At 34.9% G+C, this 14,882-nt stretch overlaps 1 protein-coding gene across 1 annotated transcript in view; it reads right to left on the bottom strand.

The window, feature by feature from the left end:
• Positions 1-815: 815 nt before the first annotated feature.
• LOC137651458 (uncharacterized) overlaps positions 816-14,882 on the bottom strand; it is a 167,359-nt gene continuing 153,292 nt past the window's right edge. Inside the window, exons 4-6 of the mRNA XM_068384684.1 lie at positions 7,436-7,609; positions 5,087-5,258; positions 816-1,379 (exon numbers count right to left, since the gene is read on the bottom strand). Coding sequence (XP_068240785.1) covers positions 914-1,379; positions 5,087-5,258; positions 7,436-7,609 — 812 coding nt within the window. The 3' untranslated portion in view covers positions 816-913. The remainder of the gene's footprint in view (positions 1,380-5,086; positions 5,259-7,435; positions 7,610-14,882) is intronic.

Genomic DNA, 14,882 nt, shown 5'->3' with positions numbered 1-14,882 from the left:
AGCAGAAGTGCTCTGCAATACTGCTGAGGAACTTCATATTGAATCGGTTTCACTATAAAAAATATTTACTGTACTTCTTTAAACTTTATCCCACATCTTTGCAGATAAAAGATTATTCTGCTACAGCACCCAGCAAGACACAAGAGCACTGTAGTAAAAGACATGTGAGAATGTTATCCACACCATAAAGCAAGTGGGTTTCCTTCACTTTTCAAGTGAATACTTTGTATAAAGACATATTTCAATTTAGAAAATAGGAAGGAAAACCATTTACATTGATGCAGATACCCACTTGCCACTACTACACCACAGGAAGAACACTGGCAATATAATCTAATCTATATGACTATTTTTGGTCACTTTACAGTTATTAGATTATTATATTTTAATATATATATATATATATACTTCATATATAAATGCCGATAATGATTATTTACAACTCTTACATGCGTTTCTTAAATATGTCAGATAACTTAGATTTGACTAAAAACTTAGTACTTGAATAACGAGTACACTGGAGGTTGGCTGATCTTGTAGGAATATTTTAAGAACTATCTATATACAATGTAGAATTAACAACCCCTGACTATGATGGCAACTGCACTTTCAAAAAATAATTGATATTACGTGACATCAACTAAATGTGCAAGCCTACACCGTAATTACCACCTGCCTACTCAAAATACCTGGGTAAATTTTAGCATTGAATATCTTATATACAAATATTAGTAATTTTTCATCATAAAATAGTTATAGATTGTTCAACAGCATGGTTTCTTACAATCCAGGCATGCATTTAAACCATAAGAAAATACAGTTCATTATATATTTATACTTTTAATTTAAAATATATCGACACGTGAAAGCTTTACAATTTTACACTTTAGGTATTGTCTGAAAATTATCAGGGTCAAAGGTGGGCAAGGACGGATATTTCAGCATCATTTGCAGGGTTTTGAGGTGGAACACTGACATAATTTGAATTTGAACCAGATACTGTCACTACTACTGCATCAGAGCCAATAACTTGAGATGAGTCGGTCGTTTGTACAATGGTAACTGTATTATCATCCCTTCGACTATCTTTCTTTGCAGGTGGTAGAGCAGAATCTTCAACAACTGCAACTTTATCTCTGTCCACTAAATGTCCGGCTCTTAACGACCCCTCCTGTGATGGAGGTGCCCCTGTTGAGTATATAGATTCATGTGAAAGGTACGATAAGCATGAAGGATCTCTCGAGTGTGCAGGTGCAATGGACCCTCCTGGATGTGAGGAAGATACTGCATCTGGATTATGGGATACTGAGCCTTCTCTTGATCGATAACTGGGAGGCTGACTATAATTGCTCTCTCGACCCAAAGTATTCACAGTCAACCTGAAAGAACAGAAAAATCAGTACAATTCATAAAGTAGAATGAGAATGTTAGAGCTGTGACCATCTTAACCAAAAACAAAATAGGCAAATAAATCTTTACGGTATCACTGGCATATACTGTACCGTAAATCACCGCAATATGTAAAAAAAATAATAAACTTTCTGTGAAATTTTAGTTTACTTACACCAGGGTTAGTATTATCATTATTAGCTGAGCTACAACCATAGTTGGAAAAGCAGAATTCTATAAGCCCAAAGGCTCCAACAGGGTAAAATAGCCTGGTGAGGAAAGGAAATAAGGAAACAGAATAGTATGCCTGAGTGTACCCTCAAGTATGAGAACTCTATCCCAAGACAGTGAAAATCATGGTACAGAGGTTATGGTGCTACCCAAGACTAGAGAACAATGATTTGATTTTGGATAGTCCTTCTCATAGAGTTGCTTACCCATAGCTAAAGTCTTCTACCCTTACCAAGAGAAAAGAAGCCACTGAACAATTACAGTGTAGTGAAGAATTTTTGGCTATCTTAGTGTTGTCAGGTGTATGGGAAAGCGGAGAATGTGCAAAGAATAGGCTAAACTATTCAGCATATGTGTAGGCAAAGGAAAAATGAGCTGTAACCAGATTTTGAAATTAACACATTACAAAGGGAAACAGACCGAAAGAAGAAAAAATACCCAAACAATTGGGTCACAAAATGATTAAGTGCCACATTTTGAGGGTACATCAATAAAAGACATTGAGGACAGATGTTAGTTTTGTGTCGAGGGGAAGCACCCTCCTCAGCACAAAACTAATGTCTGAATTTGAGACTGGTAGGTATAGTAAAATCTTTTAAGATGATGTCATATTTTGACAAGTGCAAAATCCTTTATTATTGTTACGGTAATGAAAGAAACAGCATAGTGCTTAATGGGTAAAAAAAAAAAATAAGAAAAAATATTTTTCCCATTAGATGTTTTCATTCTCATAATTTATTTTTCAATATTCTTTTCATTATGGTGCTGAATGACCTTCCCAGTCCTAGTACCTAGCAATATTAAATCAAACAATTTTCAAAATATAACGAAGGCAATGCTCAGAACTGCAAAATACTGTATGAAATGTCTAAGGAATTTTCTATGAAGAAAATTGATGAGAAAATGGGGAGGATGCCTTGTAAAAGAAGTATTGTGAGGAAGAAAAATGGAAGTAGGAAGAGCACAATAGGGAGGCACCCCATGACTGTGAAGCAGTTAATGAATGAACATTAAGAAAAAAGATAGCTACAACATATAAAATTGCTGGACTCCAGATAAATAAACCTGTTCCCTTAGAGGAATGAGTAATGAAGCATAAAGGCAAAAGTTACACATGAAGATAAAGTGCATCTATACAAATAATTTAAATATTTCTTACATATGGAATAAGTGAATTTAGTCAGGGTTCTCTAAAGGTTGCACTGTAGACAGTGTTATATATTCATTGCAAGTCCCCTTGAAGATACGGTGGATCCACATACAAATTTAACCTAACGTAAATTCTTTTTAGTCTCAATCTACCAACTGTCAAATTTTTATAACTTTATATTGGTTCAATAGTCTTTCTTCATAAATAATCTGAGAAAACCACTGAATGTTAAGCTCTTAACTTATTAAATAATGAAAAGCATTGCTTTCAAATTTACTTTCAATAACTTTAGCAGAATTCTACCCACATACTGTATTTTTAGAAACCACATATAAATTCTACACATTAGGAACTTCTGGCAATTATTCCTTTTAAAATCCAAGACATTGTATTCTTTTACACGAATGCTATTTTTAAAATGAATTTTGCATATTTGCAAAAATTGTCAGTGTTAAATCACAATTCTAGTCTCACTGATAGAGCAGGTCGGTAAAGTTTGATCTCGAATAACAGATGAAAACTGACTAAAATTCGATGTAGTTAGATGAATTTGCAGAGCCTGAGGGCAAGGGATGAAAAAATAAAGAAAAAAGCATGGCACCTAGAGGTCAAATGGACATAACCACATTTTCTTTTTCAGTTTTAGTTTACTTCCCTATACTGTATTGAACTATGCAACAGACTAAATGCATTCCCATCCTGTTGGTGACTCAAAATTGACACTACAGTATATTACAAATTATAAGATACACTATAAATATGATTTTAAATGAACATTATATATTGAAAAATTGGATCACCATAAAGTTATATCATTATTTTAAATTAAAATTATATATTCTAGAATTGCATCATTTCCATATGATAAGTCCCTGTTTATCCCAAACCATTTTCAAGTTTACTATTGGTGGCTTTACAGAAAATTTTTCATGGTAAATATACATCCACAGACTAATGCTTTCATTACCACACCAATGCCTTTTTCTGATATTTCAGATCGCCTATATCTCATGTTATCTTTTTCTGATAAGAAGAGTTTTATAGATTTACATTCATACCACCATGTAAGAAGATTGTTACACAACAACAATTGCCTACATCATTAAACTTATATTTCATAGTTTATGAATATAAAGTATATTAGACTGGATTACAATATCTTACTAAAACAGAGTAATATCTTTACAAAACTGAGCCAATCAAGAGTTTTCTATTCTCCTCAGAGGGGACTGGAAATATCAAAAGGTTACTGTACCAAATTTTCACTTTCAGGTTTCTATCTCTTTCTATCTAGTAAGTAAATTTTATTTAAAAATAATGTGGTTACTGATATTAATGCTATATATTTAAACTAATACTGACATGCAGGGTGTTACTGCTGCTCATTAAATATTTTATAATAGCAGTTTGATGTATACTTTAACAATTTTATCATTTATAGATGCTTTTGCAACAAGAAAGTACTGTAGGACTGTTAACCTCGACACACTCATTTAGCAACCTCTACAGATCCAACAGTACCAACGGTATTTTATATAAATCTTACAACACTTCAGCTAAAAATTAGATCTCTCAACTTGAAAGGATGATCATCAGTCATTTAGCATGCATTTCTTTTCCAAGGGGTCCATAATTCATATTGGACAACATTTTAAACTTACAATGCAATGTATTAGTGTTACAAATGAATGACACATCATACAGAGCATGAGTGTCAAGACAGAATTTTGTGAAAGTTTCAACAAGTTTTCATTCTTGCTTCAACCGTTACAGTAAGGATATGACTATTAAGTCTCCTTCTCTCCCTCATTTTTACTCTATCCCACTAAGTAATATGCCATTGGTAAATCTGACCCTACAGGAATATTGCACAAATAATCTTGATACAACTTTAGGAAGACATAAAATGAAGTAGAAATGTATTAGAATATTATTAATCAAGTGAGAAATTTTAAAAGACAACCAAACCGATGTGCTTGGATTGCCAGAATATATTGAAACTTGGCTGAATGTTCAGTTTATGTAAATGAGAATGCCTCTCATGAACTGGAAATGATATAGCAATAATATATTAACTGGATTAAATAGTTGTCATAGACTACTGTATGATGGAAACCCTTTGTTAGCATTAAAACTAAACCAATACTAATTTTAAAAGTATCAATCTCAAACCTTAGGCAGGAATAACAAACAATTTTTGGCATCCTAATCCGGAAACTGGAGAAATAAGGCAAACAAATTTGACAAAAAAAAAAAAAAAAAGGATATTGGCTACTTTGATAACTACTGTATATTGGATATCCTTAGAATACAAACCCTCTTAAGTTATGGCCTCCAGATCTGTAGGTAGGTGGGGGTGATGGAGCTTGTGGATGAGCTGAATGAGAATGGTGTCGATCCAACAAAAGTAGTCTTAATCGATATTCTTGCATTGATGCTTGGTAGCTAGGAGGTGGAGGTCGATACTGGAACTCTGGGTACATCATTGCTGTAAAATAATTTCAAAATTTTTAGATGACTTCTGCCATTAAACGAACTAATGCAAACAAAAATACATACATATTAAACTACTGTATTATTTCTATGAACCTCCCTTGGCATTCATATTGTTTCACCTTTGAAGCTGGTTTAATGTCAACGTCTACCCTTGAACTAAAAATTTCCTGTTTTCTTTTCTTGAAATTAGCCTGACCCTCTAATGTAGTATTGAGATCATATGGCAATATATGGAAATTCTACTGTTCTTTCATCGCCAACTCGTACAAAAGAACGTATTTCTTGGGCTCCAGAGTGTGAATTTGTGTTAGGATTTGTAAAGGGAACGTCTTCGTGTGGCTTTGCTGTGTTTTCAGGTTAAAGTTGTTAGAATGATTAATCATTGGGTGATAATGATCTCCATTCTCTTGTTTAATGTACCAAAGACAAAATTGTGATTTGAATAACCATAGAGAAATATACAGTTCCCTTTCATTTTTTTTCTTTTGAAGAATTATTTCCAGTTTGTAAATGTTCACTTAAATGATTAAAACATAAAAGGAAATTATCTTTTGATTTGAGAAAAGCCAGAAAAGATTTATTTAGGTAATTAAAATGAAAGCAAGGTTACTGATGTCACTTTGATTATTACAAAGCTTGTAAATACAACCATTTAGGACGAGAGTCTTCTGAATGAATTGAGGAACATTATAACATGTATTGCATAAAAGATTAAAACATTTCCTCATGGTAGACAGGTCTCCCAAATTCTTGGAAGTCTCTCAATATGCCAATGTTTTGTGCGTAACAAGAAAAAAAAAAGCACTGAATATATTTCTCATAAGCAAATTTTCTTTCTAGAATGACACCTAACATGAGCTGCATGTACATAAAAAACCATGGTTAAATGAAAAATCAAAGAGGTGTGGATCCAATGTCCTTGGACCAGCTAACAATCACACCTGGTGTCTTGTTATGGTTCAACATTTTAGCCATAATTTCCACAGTGCACTAATTTGAACTAAATCTTTTAAGGCAATATGCAACCACATGTCTAGAATCAGGATATATATCATGTTATGTAAATAATAGTGGACTAATAAAACTAGCCTAGTGAGCAAAGGACTTTCCATTACTATAGTCTCTAACTGTAATTAAATAACTACTCTGCAACCAATTAATGAAATTCATATATGCTAAGAATTTGTCTACTCTAACTATTCAAGATTAAAATGGGTAATATTTAGGAAAAGTGGTACCATTCCTGCATTTAGCTAATAGGGTAAGAGAGTAACATTAAAAATCCTCCATTTGCAAAAAGACCCCCACCCAGCCCTTCTAACTATTTTAGAGAGAGAGAGAGAGAGAGAGAGAGAGAGAGAGAGAGAGAGAGAGAGAGAGAGAGAGAGAGAGAGAGAGAGAGAGAGAGAGAGAGAGAGACATTTGAAGCTAAGATGTCAACAAGCTTCACAAAAAAAATGAAAATTACTATTTGAGTCTACTTGAGATGAATAAAATATTCTTAAACGCAATATAACTGAAAATCTTCACTAATCAGTTTAGCTTCAAACAAAGAAAATATGAGGAGCTTTGTCTCCCCACTAACGATTGATACAAAATAAGTGTTCACAAACACATTCTACATTAATCTAAAAGAAAGTTAGCATAGATAACCCAAATCATCTTAAAATACCATAAAGTTCACAGTCAGTTTAGATTTATTATACATTTGTCTTCATCACAAAATTACTTTAAGATCAAATTTTACAGCCACTGGGGCTGTAGATGACACTTACAAACTGCCTGTCAAAACCAAAGGCAGTGCACCATGCTGTATTTCTCTTACTTCTTTAGGAGTATATTAAACTTTTGTCAGGGAGAGATTAATTAAGATATGTCAACAGTATAAAATTCAATATCAAGCCAAGATAACTCAAATTTTTCTTGTATATTTTTCCCTCTCATTCTCTCCCTTTCCATATCTTAATTCATAGTAGCTATTTACTAACTAAATAACTTCTATCTAAACATGATGATTTCCATTTTAGGTACATAATTTAAAACTGCTCTAATAATGATTCCAGATATACAACTTCAAGAAATTATATCTTCGATAGTATTGGGTCCATAAATTTTCATTCTAGTTTTGAAAGACTTATGAAACCCATAATAAAATAAAAGATGGCTTACCAGCGTAGGGATGATGAGGTCGCCCAAATGCAGGTGCCATCCGGGCCATAAAGCGTCTAGGTTCCCCACGTACAGAGTCATGGGGTGCTAGACCTAACATTACCCTACATGGGGCATCTCTGGATGTCAAGTGCCACGCTACTCCAGATACGGTGATTAATACTATACCAACACCTGCGAAGACAAGAAACAATAAAGAGGATAGTGAAACAAGTTTCTTTGAAAATAGATATACAAAATATCACCATAATTAACAACAACAAAAAATTCAATGTTTGGGTCTAAATAGGCATTTAAAAACATATAAAACTTTTTTTTTCGATTTCCAATGCAAATTATAATTGAAAATTTAATTGCATCATTTATTGAACCAAACAATAACATCTAACAACAGAAAGTAAAATATAAAAGTAAACCATACATTAAATAGTTGTGTAAATATCTTGTAAACTGCATACATACATTTATATATATATATATATATATATATATATATATATATATATATATATATATATATATATATATATATATACACCACTAGCGTTCATGATTTTAATCATTGTAAATATCAACCATAATGCCATTTAATAACAAATTCTTTCTTTGGGAATGTACAGTATATCCACTGGAAATTCATTTATGATAAATGCTTGAGACTGGGCAAAAATTCGAACCTATGCCTCCGAGTCGAAAAAATGCCTGGAGTGACCAGTTTATCAATCAAACTATCTCTCTTCACAGTTCGATTGGTAAGCTGGCCGCTGCAGGCACTGTTTCGACTCAGAGGTATAAGTTCGATCGAATGTTTGCCATGCCCCAGTGCTTGGCTTAATGCCTAAATCCCATATTCAATTCAACCAATAAGAAGCATTTAACATAAATGAATTCCCAGCAGATATATATTTACAAAATTAGAATTCGACATTAAATGCCGTTGTGCCTCAGTTATATCCTTCCACTGGCATCTGGTTATAGTCTTTCTATGGCTATACCCGTAAATTTTCGTAGCTCGTCTTTCCATCATTTTCTCTTCCTACCCCTGCTTCATTAGCAATCTCTAGGGACCCATTTTGTTATTCTTAATGTCAAACTGTAATCTGTCATTCTCATTATCTGTCTTGCTTATGCCAATTTCTTTTTCTTACATGTTAGAATATCCTATACTCTAGTTTACTTTATATCCATGTTCATCTTTTTCTGTCTCCCAGTGTAATCCCCATAAATCTTCTTTCCATACCTCTATGAGTTATAACAAGCAGGCTCCAAGATTCTGTTGCATAAGACCATCTGATTAAATACTTTTCTTTTAAGTGAAAGTAGCATTTCACTCTTCATAATCTCATTTTGTTTACTAAAATCTGTCTATCTTATGCTTATCCTTCTTTTAATTTCAGTCTCATGGCCTAGGGAAAACACTTACCGTCTGTCTTAAGTACGTATATCCATTAACAATACCGTATCTAGAATTTCGTCCAAAACACTTATTTGTTATCTCTGAATTTTCATTTAACATAATCTCAGTTTTACTCATATTCCTTTTCTGTCCGACATTTCTGCTTTCTCTATTCAAATTTTCTTTCACTTTGAAATTCCTCCTATGATTCAGCAAATAGAACTATGTCATCTACAAATCTTAAATTGTCAAAGTATTCCCTAACACTTATTTGTTATTTTTCTGCATTTTCATTTAACATAATCTCAGTTTTACTCATATTCCTCTTCTGCCCGACATTTCTGCTTTCTCTATTCAAATCTTCTATCATCTTTTGAAATTCCTACCATGATTCACTATATAGAAATATGTCATCTACAAATCTTAAGTTGTCAAAGTATTCCCTATTGATATTAATTTCTACATTTTCCAAATCTAAATTCTTAAAAATTTCTTCTAGGCACGCTGTGAATAATTTAGGAGAGATGGGGTCTCCTGCATAGATATTTTCAAGTGTTCTAACAACATTCACTTATTCATTGTCTTTGAAGGGCTTTTATTACTGCTGAAGTTTTGAAAGAATCAAAAGCTTTTTCATAGTCTATAAATACCATACATAGTGGTTTGTCATACTCTGGCAATTTTTTCATTACCTGATTAATTACATGTATATGGTCAGTTGTTGAACACCCGCTTCTAAAACCTGCCTGCTCTCTTAAGTTGATTATAGTCCAGCTGACTATACATTACTGAGAATAGAATTATTGGATGGAGTTTTTTTCCAGGTCTTTTTGTGAATCAGTATAATGATACAGTTTTTCCAAGCTGTACAGTAGGTATAAAGCATTCTTGCAGACATTTTGTGTGAAGCTCAGCGAGTTTTACCAATATGAAATATCCTCTATCTATTATCAAATCAATAGTTATGCCATATTCTCCTGCTGCTTTGCTCTTTTAATGCCTTTTAATGCTTTCTTTACTTCTACTGTTACATTTGGTACTGCTCAGGTGTTTCATTATTTTTATTGGAAAAGTTATTTCTTATGTCACTATTTTACAGCATGTCTTTATCAATGTCTGGGGTTTGGTCAGTTTTCATCACCACGCTGGCCAGCTCTAATGACATACTTAAATAATCCTCCTTTCGATAGAGTATTCCTAACAGCCACACATGCTAATGAATTACTGCCATAGGGTTATTAACACTAGATATTGCTTGGCTAAGGTGAATATGGTAGCAGCGACGATGATTACAGTCAATAAATAATTTATGAGCAGTATGTACAGTACGTGAGCAGTGGAAAATTTTGGCACAGTCAATCCACTTCTGTTCAAGTTAATGTTAAAATCAGAATATGCGAGGTCTTCTGCTGTCACCGGTTCTACAGAAATCACTGTCCCATGGAATTTGTTCTAAAATTCAAGCTAAGAAAAGGATTTTGTGTTTTGATGTCTTATCAGAGTTTATCAGTTCCTCATTGTCAGTAATGTTAAAATCATACTGATCAGTGTCAATGGAAATGTTATTTGGCAAAACATGGCTTGTGATGGATGAGGTTGATGGCATTAATTCACACTGAAGCAATGGGTGGATATTCTTGGTCTTTCACTTGCCTTGATGTCTACAGGGTCAATATAAAAATCCTCCCCACCGAAAGTACTCTTCTAGCCCACCTACAAGCGACATTTACTCTAATATTCAGCATATTTATACTACCTGACCTTGAAAACTTTACCTTTTGACCTTTACAGTCATTGGTGATGAATCCATTGAACTTATCAGATCCTAAAAACTTACATAAAAGCCAAGATCACTCTCTTAGTTCACACTGAGGCCATTTTAGGTATTTTTCAGCCAAAGTATACATTTGGCCTTGAAATTTGACCTATTGACCTTCTACTACAATTAAGTTAGCATCATTGAATCCACAGTCTTTAAAAAACCATTAGACATCGGGATCAGTTTTGTAAGCTGTATACAGTTGGACCAATTTTAGATATACACCCAACTTACATCTAGCACCCAAGTTTCAAGTCCTTCCTGAAGATGTTTGTGTATACATAAATATTACATAAACTGTATACATAAATATCATATACACTGTATACATAAATATTATATATATATATATATATATATATATATATATATATATATATATATATATATATATATATATATATATATATCCCTAAAACATAGTATCAATGCATTTCCTTTTGTGAAGGTGGCTAAGTTTGAAAACGCCACTAATTTTATCCTAACTCAATATCCCACCATTAACTGCAAGTAGAAAATATTCAATTTTGATACGTGATACTTAGGCAATCAATTCATGGAGTAATTTTTCTCTAAACTAAAAATATAATTATAAAATCGAACAAATATTAATATTCCATAAATTTTATAAACTCATATTAGGTAATACCCAATATGATTTGATGTCAGCTGCTTACATTAAGTGAGCATAATGATTGAAATAAGTTACTATTTATCCACGTTGTTAACATAAATAAACAAATTACATTGTCATAAGTAGAAACATGGGGAAGAAGAGGAACTATGGAAGAGGGATGATGAAGCAAAGCATAATAGTGCGGGTGGTGGTTGTCTGCGACAGTGACATGTACCAACTGGCCACATCCGGTGTTGATGGTTTGTAACAGCGGAAACAAGTACGATAGGCGTGACGTCGACTCTAATCAAACGTTTTTGTTTACAGTTACAAGATTGCTTTCTAGAGAGAGAGAGAGAGAGAGAGAGGGAGAGAGAGAGAGACGAGCATGAATCATCAACTAAACTTTAAAAGGAATACACTTAACTTCAATGTGATAACTTTTATAATAAATATAACTGACAAAAAAATTGATACGGGAAGTTGTTTTTTTTTTTTTTAACCTATCCGTGTTAAAACCTGCAGGCTACACACCAAGTAGCCGCCATCGGCCAATAACCACAAACTTTTTCTTTTTAAAAGGAAGATGTCAATTAACCATCTAACCACAGCCAACCATGGGAAAATGACCAAAAGTAAAGCAAGGAAGTCACTAGTTCTCTCGTTAAAAGCAACATTACATCAATCATCCACTTATACTTAAGGTGCATAAGGTACATTGACCTTTGAAAATTTTAACACTAACTTCAATCGAACGCTAGTAGAAAAATGAGCGAGGTGTTCTCTGAACGTTTCAATTTCGCTGAATCCTTAACTGAAAAAGCATAACTATGTAAAAGGTTACAAGATTATCCATCCTTCAACTTTTCAATATTACACAGTATATATATATATATATATATATATATATATATATATATTGGGTTGGAAGACCCAGGCCTACATGGCTGAGGACTATGAAGTGCAAAGTAGATGATGCTGAATGGACTGGCAAAATCTAACCGAGGCCCTTTACGTCAATAGGAGTAAATGATGATGATGATGATGATGATATATATATATATATATATATATATATATATATATATATATATATATATATATATATATATACAGTATATATATATATATTTATATATATATATATATATATATATATATATATATATATATAACGGATTTTGAGCGAAGCGAAAAATCTATTTTTGGGTGAGATAGCCATGTCGTCCTGATGGAAGTTCCTTAAAGTAGCTTCCTAAGGGATATATGTACTACAGTGATATTCCCAGAGAATTTTACCTTTAGGTATCCAGAATTCTAACTCCTGGCGCGAATATCCTTCGGGTGCTGCCCACCCCAGCCTCTCGTTCAGGTATATAAATGCCTGAACCATTTCTAGGCTTGACTTTGACGTGACTAAGTTTACCAATCCTATGAAGATACTTAGGACTGTGAGTACGACACGTATCTTTCCTAGGATGAATGTTACTATCTGTAACTTGAATTCCAGATAGGAGGAAGGGGGGTGGTTGACTGGAAGGTTCCGCAGGACACCTTTCAGGTCTGACAAGACTACAAACACCCCTAATTGGGACAAGGTCCATAAGTTCGGAAGGATTAACATTCAGAACATTCCCACTCTCAGCCATCATGGCCGCCGGCGGTCGCCAGCCGCCGGCAGCCGCCGCAGCCGCCAGCTGTCGGCAGCCATCTTGGCTGCCGACAGTCATTGGCTAATGGTAGGGACCATAGCTGCCGACAGATGATGTGGTTGCCGGCATTATGCATTGCCGTCAGCCAATGTCATGGCTAGAGAGGGAGTCTGGCCGGCTCCGGCAACCTACCGGCAATGGTAAGGTTGCAAGATGCCGGCCCAAAGAAAGACAATGGCTTGGCCATCAAAAGTGGACAATAGCTGCCGACAGATGATGTGGTTGCCGGCATTATGCATTGCCGTCAGCCAATGTCATGGCTAGAGAGGGAGTCTGGCCGGCTCCGGCAACCTACCGGCAATGGTAAGGTTGCAAGATGCCGGCCCAAAGAAAGACAATGGCTTGGCCATCAAAAGTGGACAGAGGGGTAGGGAACAGGGTCCTGTATAGAGTGTGAAAGGAACTGGCAAAATTGTCAGTCCCACCACCTGTTAAAAGAAACTCTGTTACAGTATCGGCAGAATCCTAGGTGATAGGAGAGTCTCAGTTCTCCATCCTAGAGATTGCCGACACAGTTAAGGGGGGTGGCGGCATTGCTGCCTCCTCTCAACACGGGAGAAAGAGAGTTCCAGTGCCACGTCATCCTAGGCAAAAGAAGATCACTCTTCAGCCTAGAGGACTGCAGCGCAGGACTAGTCTTATAGTCGCAAGGAGAAGATGGTATCCTACCACTACTTCAAGTGCGGCTAGGGAGGGCTAACCTCCATTGCCGGCAGCATAGCTTGCAGGGGAATGATGGTATGCTACAACCCATTCGCCCTGCCGGCAGGTCGCCGACATAAGACTAAATACTCTGAGATTCTGACTAAGTCCCAAAACCTGCTGGTATACCACAACCAGTGGTTTAAGGGAAGAGGCAGGAAAAACCTAGGTTAGTCATGTCTGAATAAAATTCAAGGCACGGCCATTAGGGTTGTAGCCTGAAGCTACACTCAGAGGGAAAGAGATTACCCTTAAATCTCCGAAGAGACGTGTAATTTTTCATCTAATTCTAGGAGGTATCAGTCTCCGCTGAATTGAAAACAATACACGAGGGTAACCGGGGGATGTCTGAACGTATAGTAAAACGCCTAGGTTAGGAAACTAGGCTAGACGAGATCTCGGTTACCTAAATCACCGAAACTCTAACTATACGATCGACAGAGAAAAGAAAATTATGCACATTATCAAATCTTTACAAAAAAATTGCCTAAATAGCTAAATAATTAAAATAATTAAATAAGGCTATTTAAACTGGAAGTCGTTCTGCTATCTAAATAACACATGCCTAACGAACGACGGCGCCCATGGCGCCTCCAGTAACTGGCTTAGCTCTTAAGCACAATAAAATACTCTAATTTCATTGTGAAACAGGAGCTAGATTATACTCATAGTAAAGACCCGATACTCAACTTTCCAGGGGCGGAAGAAGATGGAGAAAGCATAATTATAATCCTTTAAAACGATCGAAAAGTTAGATCAGCAGGGAATACCACCGAGCGAAATCGCTACAAAATAAGGAATGTCCGCCATCATGGGAATGGCGCTGTTATCATACTCAATAGTAGTACGAGAACGAGGTAGCCTTGATACGGCTCCCTTTTATTTTGCCACACCTCCTCGAAGCGTAAATGCTATTAGGGGTGCAGATTGCTATGTGGCGTGTCAAGAATACGTCCTCTGATATTATGCGATATCCTTGAGAGAAAATTTAAGGATATTCGCGCCAGGAGTTAGAATTCTGGATACCTAAAGGTAAAATTCTCTGGGAATATCACTGTAGTACATATATCCCTTAGGAAGCTACTCTAAGGAACTTCCATCAGGACGACATGGATTGAGCCCAAATATATATATATATATATATATATATATATATATATATATGTGATAAATTTTGCACATTTAGAAGTGTTTTTTCATAT

This window comes from Palaemon carinicauda, chromosome 1 (assembly GCF_036898095.1).
Source record: "Palaemon carinicauda isolate YSFRI2023 chromosome 1, ASM3689809v2, whole genome shotgun sequence".
Classification (NCBI taxonomy): domain Eukaryota; kingdom Metazoa; phylum Arthropoda; class Malacostraca; order Decapoda; family Palaemonidae; genus Palaemon; species Palaemon carinicauda.
Note: the sequence above shows the minus strand (reverse complement) of the source record. Positions and strands in the feature narration are given on the sequence as shown.